The following is a 14,976-nucleotide window of genomic DNA, read 5'->3' as shown; positions in this document are numbered from 1 at the left end:
GTTTTGGCCATACAGCTTAGTTTTCAAGGGTTAAAATGTTTTGATATGAAAAGGTGTGGGGCCATATGTGGGTTCTTATAAATAAAGACAATATAATATATATTATAATGTCTCAATAAAGAACCATATATTTGGTTTTTTTGTTCTAATCGCTATTGTCGTCAGGGTTCATATCATGATTTGACATCTGTGGCAGTCTGTTAACTCTGTGGCAGAGTAGTAATTTTTTTTACACTCAAATAAAGTTTACATTGTAGACAACACGCCAGTTATTTCTATAATTTGCTGACAATTGAAGTAAAAAAAATATAATTTAAAGGTATACACAGGATTCAACTACTCCTTTTAATTAAATGTATTACGCCGACCACTTGTAAAATTTACCTACAAACTTTGGGGTAGGTTTTTCAAATCAGTAGGGTATACAAACTTTCGCAGCCTTCAAATCCTTTTTATTTCTTGTTTACCTACTTATTAAGTAATTAATCCTTAAGTTTATGGTAATAGTTACCTACTGTTATTATTCAATGTGTGAACCCGTGAGATTTTATTAAAAAAAAGGTTGTAGGTAGGTAGGTAGTTTAAAACATACTATTCCAGAGGTTCAAATTTCGCTTGCGTCGTCGTAAGTTCCTGTTACATTGGCCACTGTTTAGTTATGTATGCTAGCGTTTTATTGGAACAATATTCTAAGTATATAACGTGTCGATTTCAAAAATAATTTAAACACGAGCCTATGTATCAGATACCTACCATAACTTTCTCTAACTATTATCTGAGACACACGGCTATTCAGCTAATTCTTGCACCCACAACTAAGTTTGTACCTGATTTTTACTAAAATGAATGTTTTATACCTACTCTAATTGTGTTAGGTAAAGAAAATAGTGATAGAGAAGTTAGATATTTGTTGAAATGTAATACAGTAATCAATGCTCATGAGCCCTTTCAGAACAATCATCAGATTATCTTTTAAAGTGTGGAATATGCTTAAGTCAATTACATAACCAACACTCACCACTTTACACAGAGAACATCATATAGGCAACTAAAAAATATAAGAAATAGCAATACTTTCATGGTCCTGTAATTCAGAGACATACACACAATATCTTTATTGCTTTGTCTTACAGTTCTGGGACAACATGGCAGACCAATTGAGAGGGCGAGGAAGGGGCTTGGCCCTTCTCCAAGCATTGAAGAAGACGCAAGCTCAGAGTTCAGGGGAGCCTACTCCAGATGATTCTCCAGAAAGTAGCGCATCACCTAGTGTAGCTCCAAGTGTAGCTCCGAGTATGATGAGTGCCTTGACCTCAACTGCTGTAAGTTGTTTAGACTCAAATATTATTTGCTTGCATATCAGATTTTCCTCAGCTTGTGTATTTTTTTCATTGTGCCAGCTAATGGATAATATTTGAAGTGTTCAAAATTTTCATCAGCCTACCCTTGCGTACAAATTATAAAATTTAACTTATTGTACTTGCTGATAATATAGCATTTACTATAGGTAATTTTTTTTAAGTATAGTTGCAGAACCCATAGATAGCTACAAACTAACCAACTCACGAGCTAGTCATGTCTGACCTCTGAAATGCAAAGTAATAGTATAATTATTTTACCTTTTTAGGTGAGTTCCAGTGTTCCATCGACAACTTCCCTAGGTGGCAGAGGAAAAATTGCAGCTATGCTTCTTGCAAAGGCACAGCAAAAGCCAGGAGCAGGTTTGTAACCGTATATCAGTACTAAGATGAGAAGGGGAAGATCAGTATTAAATTCAGTATACAAATTCTAAACTTGATAGTATAAATCTGAGACCTGAAAAAAGAAGTTGTTTGAACAAGCTAATCTCAGGAACTACTGGTCCAATTTAAAAATAATTTCAATATTAGATTGAAGAATGCTAAAGGATTACCCTACGGTGTAAAGCAGAGCATTATTGAAATATATCATACAGCTAGTCATTGATATTTGAAATATGTATTATGACTAACTCTGTTTGGTCATTCACTGGTTTTTAGAGAAGCTTTATTTTTATTAATCATACCTATGTAATAAAACAAACATAAAGGTTAGCAAATCAAATTAACCATTGAATTATTTCAGTTTTTATTTATGTGTTTTTGTATAAATTAAGATAATAATATGTTGATCTTTTGTGGACTGTAATCAAATAATTTCATAAATTGATGTTATGCTATCATTTGCAGAGCCAGTCTTTGCACCAGCGTCTGACGTCAGTGCATCAGTTCCAAAAGGAGCTGGCAGAGGTCTAAAGCTGTTACAATCTCTGTAAGTTTAATTACTCAATTTTGTAATAACCTTAAAACCAAAGAAAACAAGTATATTGATATGAGTATAGTGAATAGTTTGTTCATATTTGACAACACTTTAATGAATATTACATTTAAGTGTTATCAACATTCTATTGTTGGTCACAGACCTCTTTCTATTAGATACACTGAGATAGATGATAAGAATGGACACATTTTGTCCCTGCAATAAAATTTTGTAAGTATGTTAATGCCAAAGCGACAGTTCAACATACACAGTTTTTGGGTCCTCCCAGTGGACCATTTTCAGTATTCGTAGAAATAATAAATTATCACATGCACTCGTCTTACGGTATTTCTTCAAATTATTATTTATTCACTTAGTCATGCTACAAAAGCTGCCGGTGATTTTGGAAAGACCGAAGAAGCGGTGCAACAGGTGACCGAAAAAATGGCTGAAACATATGTCTCTCAACCACCAGTACAGAGCGAAGGGAAACAAAGGAAAGTATATGTAAGTTAAAATATGTTTGGTTTTGATCTAGATCAGATTCTGCAAAATGAAGCTCATATAGATTAAAAGGCTTTAGTCTTTGTTCGTAAGCTTTAAAGCTGCGGCGGTCACTAGTGACCGGTCAATAATGCGTGGCATTTGACATGATATGATAACAAAACTATTTAATGATTGTTTATTTTGAAGTAAAGGTGTTTTATATTAAATGTGGACATTCTACATTTTGTGAAACTTGCTCTAGCTGCGGAGAAAAACGAAGCTAAAAACTTCACAGCACATGTTGCAGTACATACAGAGGTCTAGTTTCAAAATAGGGATGATAACTGGGTGTAAAAAGTACAAATCTATTAAGTCCCTCAGTTAGATACTAATTTTTGCCCTGAACAACAAAAAGTTACAAACCTAAAACTACTTTAAAGTTTAGGTGAATGAGCTTGTGACAACAATTTCGTAAAATGTATACACTATCGTGACGTCACGCCTAAGTTTTGTTTGCTAGCAAATATCTATCACATTACTGGCCTCATCCTAATACATTTCTACTGACGTATTATTTACAGCGCGAAGTTAAAGACACGCCGCCAGTCGTAAAGAAAGGTACAAGTGGCACACCTGTAGATGTTACATGCAACTACATATACTTAAATTTTCAAGAGAACAGTGTCTTCGAGTATGAAGTAAGGTACACTCCCGACCAGGACTACAAGAACTTGAGGTTTAAACTTCTAGCTGGTGAGTACAACCTTTTGGAATTAAGTAAAAAAAGATTATTCATATTTAAGCTAGTGTTTTCGTCCACAAATCAGTTGTGGTTATGTGACAATAGATGAAATTGCTCAGCCTATATGAACCCTTATTTTCGCCTTTGAAACTTAATTGAATGGTATGGGTAACTTTTATCTATACTTCTATACTAATCTATATCTATATACTAATATATATAGCTGAAAAGTTTGTTTGTTTGTTTGAACGCGCTAATCTCAGGAACTACTGGTCCAAATTGAAAAATTCTTTTTGTGTTGAATAGACCATTCATCGAGGAAGGCTTTAGGCTATAAACCATCACGCTGCGACTAATAGGAGCGAAGATAGGTACAATGGAAAATGTGAAAAAAACAGGGCAGATATAAATCATAACTTATATCTTCTACCCACGGGAACGAAGTCGCGGGCAACAGCTAGTATAGTATATTTCTCACCGACTAACTTATAGCTGACACGGCAAACTTTGTGTTGCATGAAAGTCGATGATTAAAAAATACCAAAATGATGTATCTAATCTTTCAAGTTCTATCAAACTACTCACGATGTTCAAATTTGACTAAAATCTGTTGAATAGTTTCAATTCAATTCATATTTTTTTTTTGCAGAACATCGTCAATACTTTAAAGAAAAAACTTTTGATGGGACCACACTTTATGTACCACACAAACTGCCTGATGAAGCACTCGACTTGACTTCCACCAACCCATTTGACAACAGCAAAGTCAAAATAAATGTAAGTACGGACTTCCAGGAGCTCAAACTAACAAAAGACGAACATTATCTAAGGAGCATTGTATCGGTTCAAAGTTTTAATTTGCGTGTTTGTCATACAAAGAGCTTTAATAAGAAAAAACGACATCTGTTAATCGCACGTAGACATATTAGGGCGCTCTATTGACTTGGATATAACCAGCAATTTTAAATCACAAATTAAAGATAAATTGCCTAATTAAAAAATATGGTTACTAACATGTGTCTAGGATATGCCAAATTATTTTCTAAATAAACATTTTTATTTTTTTATACAAGTAGATGGTAGTAAAGATTATAGTTGGTTTAAGGTTTTAACCACTCTATTTTTATCATTTCAGATAATATTCCGTAGAACACGCAAACTGAGCGAGATGATACATATATACAATGTTATATTCAAATGTATCATGAAAGACTTGCAGTTGGTCAGATTTGGTCGCGATCATTTTAATGAAAAGGCTGCTGTTCAAATACCGCAGCACCGATTGGAGGTTTGGCCTGGGTATGTATCAGTAGCAAGATATTAAGATAATGCTTCAACCGTCGTTGAAAGTGGGTTGAATTTTTGCATCTAAATCCGTTTGCGACCAGGCCACTCATTAAAAACCGTATCTTTGATAGCTTAATGGAATAACAAAAGAAAACATACTGCATTTGAGATAAAATTTCATTTTCATATTAAAGAAAGGACCGCAAACCTAACATTTGGGCAACATTGTATTAGAATATCAAAGTCAAATATTCAATGTTTTTGTCTGATAGTTATACGGAAGTTTATGCTCGAATTTCGACGGAATTGGAACGAAATCGCGGGGCACTATACGGTGTATACTGTTTTTTATCTACAGCTTTAACTATCATTTTTTAATAGAAATTGGTACCCCTTCAGACTCAGAAATGGTTACCGCGGCCCAGGTATACAAAGTTTTAGTCAGTAATTGTCTGACACTTCCTCCTGCACCTAGTATTTATAACTAGCTTTTGCCCGCGACTTCGTTCGCGTGGACTTCAGGTTACATTAATTTATGATAAATTACATGTGTTATTGTTAAAAATTGTAGCCTATGTGTTATTCTGATGTATAAGCTATATTGTGGTAAAGTTTCATTCAAATCCATTCAGTAGTTTTTACGTGAAAGAGTAACAAACATCCATACATCCATACTTACAAACTTTCGCCTTTATAATAGTAGTAGGATTGTGAAATGCTGTTCACCACTACTCATATGGCCTTGCAATGTATCTGTCTATCTTCTTTCTAGTTACGTGACAGCAGTCGACGAGTACGAAGGAGGTTTAATGTTGACATTAGACTCCACGCACCGAGTACTGCGTACACAGACTGTACTGTCGTTTATAAAGGAGGTTGTGCAGGCTGAAGGCGCTGGTTGGAAGAAGGCGATGGCAGAACGACTTGTTGGATGTTCAGTTATGACTACGTATAATAAGAAGCTGTTTAGGTTTGTAATATCACTCAGTATAGAGTTTGTTCTTTGAGTAATAGTTGATTTGAAAAACAAGAAAGTTTTTTGCCGCTGGATGTTCCACACTATCGTGTCACATGCACAAAGAGCCCAGTGGAACAAAACCCAAAGTGCGCGACGTGTAGCAGGTTCGATCCCGCGTATGATGAGACTCCGAACAAGCATGCCCCCGCAGTCCGTGTATAGTCACATTGTTGTCTTGTACATTACGTAAAGAGCAATATATATAAATGTTCACCTATTTTTAGCCATGTCTTCTTACTTTTCCCAAACCCAATATAGACACAAATTGTGTTTATTGTTATTTAAAATTGTCTTGTTTTCAGAGTTGACAGTATCGACGATACAATGTCACCTAAATCTACATTCGAGAAAGTGGAAGATGGGAAACCAGTTAAGATTAGCTTCATTGACTATTATAAGAAAAACTATGGTATAGATATTAAGGACTGGGACCAACCTTTGCTTATATCTAGGTGTGTAATCAAAAATATTTTATAAACATTATCATGTAATAATATAAATGTTAATTTTGCAAGGAGTGTAGTTATAGTCAGTATAAATTATAGTCAGACACATAACTACATTTTGCGATCGCAGTTTATAGTGATCTTATATTTAAGCGGCACTTTGCTAACGGTAACTGTCGACATATGCATTGTGTAATAATTCCGACGTTTGCTTTTTAATTAGACATGCAATTCAGTCAGATTGACTTTGGTTGCTCAAGAATAAACCAGGTTTTCAAAATAATTACTAATGTGACAACCAAGTAAATTAACCGTTCGCTTACTCGACTAATTTAGCACATTACTAAACTTATTGTATCCAATTATAGAGACTCCAAACGCCTACCTGGGTCAGAAAAACCAACAGATTTCATGATATGTTTAATCCCTGAATTATGTCAGTTGACCGGTCTTACGGATGATCAACGAAGCAACTTCAGATTGATGAAAGACGTCGCTACGTACACCAGAATTACGCCTAACCAACGTCATTCTGCGTTTAAAAAGGTATTTAACAAAATCTTGCACTTGTAGCCTTAGAAGATACTGTGAGCTAAAATTATTCTGAACTTATTGAAACTATAATTTAGGAAAAGAATTAAGTTTAAAATGGATTTCTTCGCACGTAGCGCTGGAGATTTTAAAAGTAATTATTTTCAAATGTAGATATGGTTTTTTTTCTATTATGTTGTTCAGTAAAAGTTATTCGTAAAGTTTTTGCCGTTGCAGGCGTGAGACGCCGTCTAACACTCTGTCACAAATGCAATAATATTAGTTTAAGAGATAGTGGGTAGTTTCTCCAATGCTTTTTGTGTTATTTGATAGGCATCAGTAGTATTCTGAAAATGACGACCTTCGTGGTCGAGTGTCGTACGCACCGTTTTCAAGGTGTCGCTAGCTCTGAAGTCCCGGGTTCGATCCCCGGTCGGGTAAATGTAAAAATTCACATTTCTACATTTTCTCGGGTCTGGGTGTTTGTGGTACCTTCGTTGTATCTAAATTCCTTAACGCAAGTTCTTTAGTAACTTACTTTGGATTTAGAACAATGAATGTGATGTTGTCCGCATTTATTATTTTTATTTATTCTCAATCTCTATAATCAAGTTTAACTCAATATTCAATTTTCATTCCAGTACATAGAAACAGTACTCAAGAACGAAACAGCAAAAAGCCGTCTCTCAGGCTGGGGGCTTAGTATAGCACCGGAGACAGTCAATCTAACTGCTCGTACATTATTACCCGAAACGATTTACTTCGGTAACAATGTGAAGGTTCCTGGTAAACCCAATGCTGACTGGAATGGTGATATAACTAGGAATCATGTGATGCAAGCAGTTGATATCATGAAGTGGGTACTGCTTTACACTGATAGAGATAAACAAGCTGCTAAGGTAAATTCTTTTTGATTTATTATCTGGGCTCTTTAATTAAAAATGTCCCACATTTTATAAATAATGTTTCATGTCAAGTATTGCCAATATTAAGAATGATTTTGAAGTGGTGAAAATTGTCTATAGTGCAAGAACTTATGCCACTCGTAGAATTCTGTATCATCTCATCATCCTTGAATGCTTATACAACATATCTAATTACAAGAGCTTCAAAGCCCTTTACACTTCTGAATCCGCCTCAAGAAAGTTATTATTTTCAGTCTGACACTTTCATCCTGTATTAAAACTAAAAATATACTTTCCAGGATTTCGTGGACACTGTAAAGCGTTCCTGTCGTCCAATGGCATCAATGTCTCCGACCCTGAAATGATTCGTTTGCCGAACGACCGCACTGACTCGTACGTGACAGCCCTGAAGAAACTGATAACGCCCCATCTACAAATCATTGTAGTTATATGCCCGTCGGCTAGGGATGACAGATACAGTGCTATTAAGAAAATATGCTGTGCAGATAATCCTGTTCCTTCGCAGGTGATTATTGATTTTATTTTACGAGTATAGTCGAATAAAAGGTTGTAACATGTCTACAGAAACAAAAGCGTTGATGAAAGAGAAGATAAACATAATGTGCTTGTTTCTTTAACGTTAAACACAATAGGATTCTCACTTGTATACTCTTTTTCTTATGTTTGATTGGCTATATTCGAGTTGTCGCTGTTAGTCGGTAAGCCTCTGAAAATATATTACTACAACAAAGTTGTGTTTAAACCTGTATTACACTGTCCGAATAATAGCTAAATTATAACAAGTGCCACAAGGGAATAGCTTTTTAGAGTTTCGTACCCAAAGAGTAAAAACGGAACTCTATTACTGAGATACCATTGTCTGTTTGTCTGCCAGCAGGCTTCACTCACATGTTACAAAAAAATATTAAAAACTAGCTGTTGCCCGCGACTTCGTCCCCGTGGGTAGAATATATAAGTTATGATTTATACCTGCCCTGTTTTTATTGCACATTTTCCATTGTATCTTCGCTCCTATTAGTCGCAGCGTGATGGTTTATAGCCTAAAGCCTTCCTCGATGAATGGTCTATTCAACTCAAAAATAATATTTCGATTTGAACCAGTAGTTCCTGAGATTATCGCGTTCAAACAAACAAACTCTTCAGCTTTATATATTTATAGGGTATAGATAACGAGGTTAACCAACGTTTATTTGTCATACAACCTTTTTTTTTCTTTAGATTAGTACGGAAACTCAGTAGCACAAATCTGACTCACTCTTATCGTTGATTTAATTTTATTTTACTTAAAGGTGATAAACGCTCGCACATTGATGAACCAGAACAAGATTCGTTCCATAACTCAAAAGATATTGCTTCAAATAACTGTAAGCTTGGCGGTACTCTGTGGAACATATCCATACTTTCAAACGGCGATGGTCATCGGATCGATTCGCATCATGATGCAACGGAAGAACAGAGGTTTTTTTATTATTTTTATTTATTCTCAATCTCTATAATCAAGTTTAACTCAATATTCAATTTTCATTCCAGTACATAGAAACAGTACTCAAGAACGAAACAGCAAAAAGCCGTCTCTCAGGCTGGGGGCTTAGTATAGCACCGGAGACAGTCAATCTAACTGCTCGTACATTATTACCCGAAACGATTTACTTCGGTAACAATGTGAAGGTTCCTGGTAAACCCAATGCTGACTGGAATGGTGATATAACTAGGAATCATGTGATGCAAGCAGTTGATATCATGAAGTGGGTACTGCTTTACACTGATAGAGATAAACAAGCTGCTAAGGTAAATTCTTTTTGATTTATTATCTGGGCTCTTTAATTAAAAATGTCCCACATTTTATAAATAATGTTTCATGTCAAGTATTGCCAATATTAAGAATGATTTTGAAGTGGTGAAAATTGTCTATAGTGCAAGAACTTATGCCACTCGTAGAATTCTGTATCATCTCATCATCCTTGAATGCTTATACAACATATCTAATTACAAGAGCTTCAAAGCCCTTTACACTTCTGAATCCGCCTCAAGAAAGTTATTATTTTCAGTCTGACACTTTCATCCTGTATTAAAACTAAAAATATACTTTCCAGGATTTCGTGGACACTGTAAAGCGTTCCTGTCGTCCAATGGGCATCAATGTCTCCGACCCTGAAATGATTCGTTTGCCGAACGACCGCACTGACTCGTACGTGACAGCCCTGAAGAAACTGATAACGCCCCATCTACAAATCATTGTAGTTATATGCCCGTCGGCTAGGGATGACAGATACAGTGCTATTAAGAAAATATGCTGTGCAGATAATCCTGTTCCTTCGCAGGTGATTATTGATTTTATTTTACGAGTATAGGTCGAATAAAAGGTTGTAACATGTCTACAGAAACAAAAGCGTTGATGAAAGAGAAGATAAACATAATGTGCTTGTTTCTTTAACGTTAAACACAATAGGATTCTCACTTGTATACTCTTTTTCTTATGTTTGATTGGCTATATTCGAGTTGTCGCTGTTAGTCGGTAAGCCTCTGAAAATATATTACTACAACAAAGTTGTGTTTAAACCTGTATTACACTGTCCGAATAATAGCTAAATTATAACAAGTGCCACAAGGGAATAGCTTTTTAGAGTTTCGTACCCAAAGAGTAAAAACGGAACTCTATTACTGAGATACCATTGTCTGTTTGTCTGCCAGCAGGCTTCACTCACATGTTACAAAAAAATATTAAAAACTAGCTGTTGCCCGCGACTTCGTCCCCGTGGGTAGAATATATAAGTTATGATTTATACCTGCCCTGTTTTTATTGCACATTTTCCATTGTATCTTCGCTCCTATTAGTCGCAGCGTGATGGTTTATAGCCTAAAGCCTTCCTCGATGAATGGTCTATTCAACTCAAAAATAATATTTCGATTTGAACCAGTAGTTCCTGAGATTATCGCGTTCAAACAAACAAACTCTTCAGCTTTATATATTTATAGGGTATAGATAACGAGGTTAACCAACGTTTATTTGTCATACAACCTTTTTTTTTCTTTAGATTAGTACGGAAACCTCAGTAGCACAAATCTGACTCACTCTTACTCGTTGATTTAATTTTATTTTACTTAAAGGTGATAAACGCTCGCACATTGATGAACCAGAACAAGATTCGTTCCATAACTCAAAAGATATTGCTTCAAATGAACTGTAAGCTTGGCGGTACTCTGTGGAACATATCCATACCTTTCAAGACGGCGATGGTCATCGGAATCGATTCGCATCATGATGCAACGCGGAAGAAGCAGAGCGTTTGTGGTATGTGTTATTCATTTATAACAATGTGATTAAACAAGCATATTACGATATATCACGTACTTTAACACAAAACACAAAAATGTTCAAGATTTTTTTTTAGCTAAAACTTTTTAAGGTGAGCTACGGGCGTACTAAACCGTCGTGTGTGTGTGTCACGTCACTAATGTGTATAAAGCTTTCGAAGTCGTTACGTTACAAGCCCGCTCTCCTAAACTTTAAAGAAGTTTGACTTTGTTAATTTCCATTGTTCAGATAAAGGCAAAAGTATAGTCTAATATTTTTTTAATCATCAGTCTGACGGAATAAAAACATCATTACCTTTATACCCGGTCAACATCGATATTGTATAAAAGCCCACTATTTGTCGTGACACAAAACATTGCATAACTTTTCCAAACCAAGTTTTTATAGTCTTGAAATGGATAAATTCATGCATTAATCCTTAAAATAATTAAATTTTATATTATTAAATAATTTTCTATTCTTACTTTTCAGCTTTCGTTGCATCATACAATCAGTCGATGACACACTGGTATTCGCGGGTTATGTTCCAAGCGAGGGGTCAAGAAATAGTGGATAGTTTAAAGGAATGTCTTGTTGAGGCTCTCAAACACTACCTCAAGGTTAATGCGACGTTCCCTGACAGAATTATTATATACAGGTAATATATACATACATACGATTTTGGTCATTTTTGACTTCTACATTCGGAGCAAAATGTTTTTTTAATCGTCTTCCTTTAATTAAGTACTAAAGCAAATTGATATAACTTTCGACACTCGCCGCAACAAGCGTCTTTTTATTTGTACCATGCTCATAGCACAATAAGTCCTCACAAAGAATATTTCGTGACAAATATATTCAAACTTAACATTCCAACAGGGACGGCGTTGGCGACGGCGAAATGAAAGTGGTCCAGCAATACGAGATACCTCAAATGCAGATCAGCATGGCGTTATTAAACAAGGAGTACAAACCCTCACTCACATACATTGTGGTACAGAAACGTATTAACACGAGGATATTTATGAAGGCTGGTGGCGGACTTGAAAACCCGAATCCAGGGACTGTCGTTGATTATGGGATTACTAGACGTGATTGGTAAGGCTAATTCATTATACTAAAGGCTCTTGCTCGTTTGATTTATGAAGGTTTTGTTCAAAATGAGCTACAAGAACTGCACGCCTAATAAGACGGTTATGTTTCAAGCGTGTGTGACATGAGCGCTCATTATAGTATATTAGGTAAGGGAGTAATAGTTCATTATCACGTATAGCAGTACACTTGATCACTATTAAGCTAATAGCTCAGTTTATGCCCAACATCAAGTCTGACACTTCTCTCTTATTTCCAATAGTGTGGTCTTTTAATGTAGTTAACAATATATCACGAAAGTTCACCAATGCATTCCAATTATTACAATAACATTTGGTAGGCAAAATCATAATTGTCTGTATTTATTGGGAATGGCCGACTAGTTTCGGACCGAACTGGAGTTCTTTGTCATGAACTGACGCGGTGGCAAGAGCCCCAAGTCGAACTCCTTCTAACCAACGTGTAGTACAAAACCCAAACTTCTATAAGACGAATAAAAACCACTTTCATAATGTATATTTATCTTTCCAGGTACGACTTTTTAATAGTATCGCAGAAAGTCAACCAAGGTACCGTAACTCCTACTCATTACGTAGTAGTACACGATTCTAGCGACATGACTCCGGACCAGTGCCAAAGGATAACATATAAGCTCTGCCACTTGTACTATAACTGGCCTGGCACAGTAAGAGTGCCAGCACCCTGCCAATACGCCCACAAACTGGCATACTTAGTTGGCCAGAATATGCACCAACAACCTGCTGAAGTGTTAGCGGACAAATTGTTCTTCTTGTAAATTGTATTTTTAGTATGTAATGTGATTCTATTTTTTTATGTAGTGTAATGTAAGTCATACTTGCTAGTATGTGGCGTATTGGCCAAGGCTTGGCCAATAATTAGGCAATGTAAGTGATATTAGTATGTGGCCAACAATTGGCCAAGGGTTGGCCAATTATTAGGCTCACTTTGGTACTTAATTTCACTTTCTTACTCTGAAAATTAATAGCTCCAGTTTATTGAAGATTGAAAAAACAACTGATTTATTATGAATAATAACTATTGATAATGTTGTTGCCAAGGTGTTAAGTGGCAGAACAACACTGCATTGACCTTTTATTAAATAATGTTTAAGAATAAGCCTATTGATCTGAACGTGGCCAATATCCGACCATTACTTGTGTAAGGTCGTAAATATATGTCTGTGACAATTAGTTTTAGAAAAAGTTTATTACAAGATTGTTGAATTGAATTGACAATAGACTTTTTTTGTTCGGTATAAATCAGTGATTTTACGACTTTTAGTCGTTTAAGACGAAACTTGATTCATTCTTTTCTTGTTATATCATAGTTGATTTTTGATTTGAAAATACAGTAGCTTCTAAATATTGATTTGCTCTCTTTAGAAATGTGAACAAAAATATTAGTTACTATAAATACATTTCCTTTTACAATTGCTTTGTAAAGTATTATCAAACTGATGCGAATTTATTATATATTAGTAATATAATTATTAATATTCGTGTATTCTTTCTTGGTAACGTCTCAAATGTACGAAACTGGATGAATGCTATTAAGAAAATGCTCAGTAGTCAGTACTATATGTCCTTCGATCGTAACTAGTTATTTTCTTTACCCGAAAACTGAAATTTCATGTGCCTGTATGTCGAATCTCATGTTTGTATGGCGATAGTTGCTGCCATAGCAACGATATATAGAAATAATAGATAGTTGAGTACTAACATTGCTTCAGAGACTTACATCGTTTTGACAGTGATAAGTCCTACGTTTCTGTATATGCGAAATGCTACTGAAATTCGAGACTACTGCCTCCGATAACTTCGATTTCAATTTAGTTATAAGTACTGGTTCGCTTCTCCCCACCTCATTGTTAAAAATTGGCCATAATAAACCAAATAATAAGTGTTAATTATAAAATTATTGGCGTCTAGTCCTCAATAACGTTGTTGTGTTACCTACTTTTAAAAGCTGCTCAGTTTTAGGATTAAGCCTAAAGTTAGTTAACTCTGTCAATTATTGGTTGAATAGGTAGATAAGGAAATATCTTAGTATTAACTTGTTTCATTATTGCCCTGTTTATTCCTCAGTGCAGCACAAAATTGACATTACAATGTATGTTATTAAATTTTGATAGTAACTGTCGTGAGAATGATTCATAATTAAATGATGTAATCTAATAAAATGGGATCGCGAGTCGAACTCGCCTCGACTCGCGATCCCGCCGCGTCTGCTCATGATTAAGGACTCCGGTTGGGTCCGAAACTAGTCGGGCTACCCCGATAAATACGCGTGAGTAAACCGTTACATCATTTAATATGTTATTAAAGTTAATTAGTTTTACTAACCCATCAACATTGGTATTGGTTGAGGGTTATATTACATTTAGGCCACTGTTGGTTTAAACGCGTAGAGTAGTGTGAAGTGGTTTTTCTAACCATCTGTACCCATTGGTAGATTGTGGCGAGTCATGTTGTCCGCATTTAGGCTCTGGTTGGTTTATTTTGTGCTGAGTGATTTGACGTGATTAGTCCAGCTATCTCAACTCCTTCCATAAGCTGAGATATTCCTGGTATTTTTATAGATATAAAAAGTCTTTCACACCAACATGTATGTCATTCTAAGAGATTTCGAAGAAGCAATGTCCTAATGGGTATACCCAGATGTATAGTTTTTGGGCGACACATAAACAGTAGCTCTACGCAAAATATGGATATCTGAATCCAGATATTGGCTAACCACAACAAAGTTTGGGATAACTAGATTTAGTTAAGTATATAAAATAGTATTTTTATACATCGGTGCTAAAACCGCCTAAACAAATTGATTATTATATTAGGCGGTCAACATAAACGAATAAA

The 14,976-nt window shown here is 35.4% G+C and overlaps 1 protein-coding gene across 1 annotated transcript; it reads left to right on the top strand.

Moving 5' to 3' along the window:
- The first annotated feature begins 233 nt into the window (after window positions 1-233).
- Window positions 234-14,169, top strand: LOC113491833 (piwi-like protein Ago3). The gene is made up of 17 exons (XM_026869009.1): window positions 234-319; window positions 1,134-1,322; window positions 1,628-1,721; window positions 2,208-2,289; window positions 2,655-2,784; window positions 3,345-3,516; window positions 4,155-4,282; window positions 4,641-4,804; window positions 5,565-5,762; window positions 6,113-6,262; window positions 6,625-6,802; window positions 7,429-7,686; window positions 9,807-10,034; window positions 10,822-11,005; window positions 11,501-11,666; window positions 11,888-12,106; window positions 12,632-14,169. The coding sequence occupies exons 2-17, from the start codon at window positions 1,146-1,148 to the stop codon at window positions 12,894-12,896; spliced, it is 2,793 nt and encodes a 930-aa protein (XP_026724810.1). The 5' UTR covers window positions 234-319; window positions 1,134-1,145; the 3' UTR covers window positions 12,897-14,169.
- The last annotated feature ends 807 nt before the right edge of the window (window positions 14,170-14,976 follow it).

Source organism: Trichoplusia ni, chromosome 1, assembly GCF_003590095.1.
Source record: "Trichoplusia ni isolate ovarian cell line Hi5 chromosome 1, tn1, whole genome shotgun sequence".
NCBI classification, from domain to species: Eukaryota; Metazoa; Arthropoda; class Insecta; order Lepidoptera; family Noctuidae; genus Trichoplusia; species Trichoplusia ni.
The sequence above is the reverse complement of the archived record's forward strand: the minus strand, read 5'-3'. Positions and strand labels throughout refer to the sequence as shown.

Excerpts from the sequence above, each read along its gene's own strand:
- LOC113491833 (XM_026869009.1), top strand. The coding sequence starts at position 1,146 with ATGGCAGACCAATTGAGAGGGCGAGGAAGGGGCTTGGCCCTTCTCCAA. Across the intron at positions 2,785-3,344 it reads GGAAACAAAGGAAAGTATAT|CGCGAAGTTAAAGACACGCC; the intron begins GTAAGTTAAAAT and ends TATTATTTACAG. Across the intron at positions 7,687-9,806 it reads GAGATAAACAAGCTGCTAAG|GATTTCGTGGACACTGTAAA; the intron begins GTAAATTCTTTT and ends TATACTTTCCAG.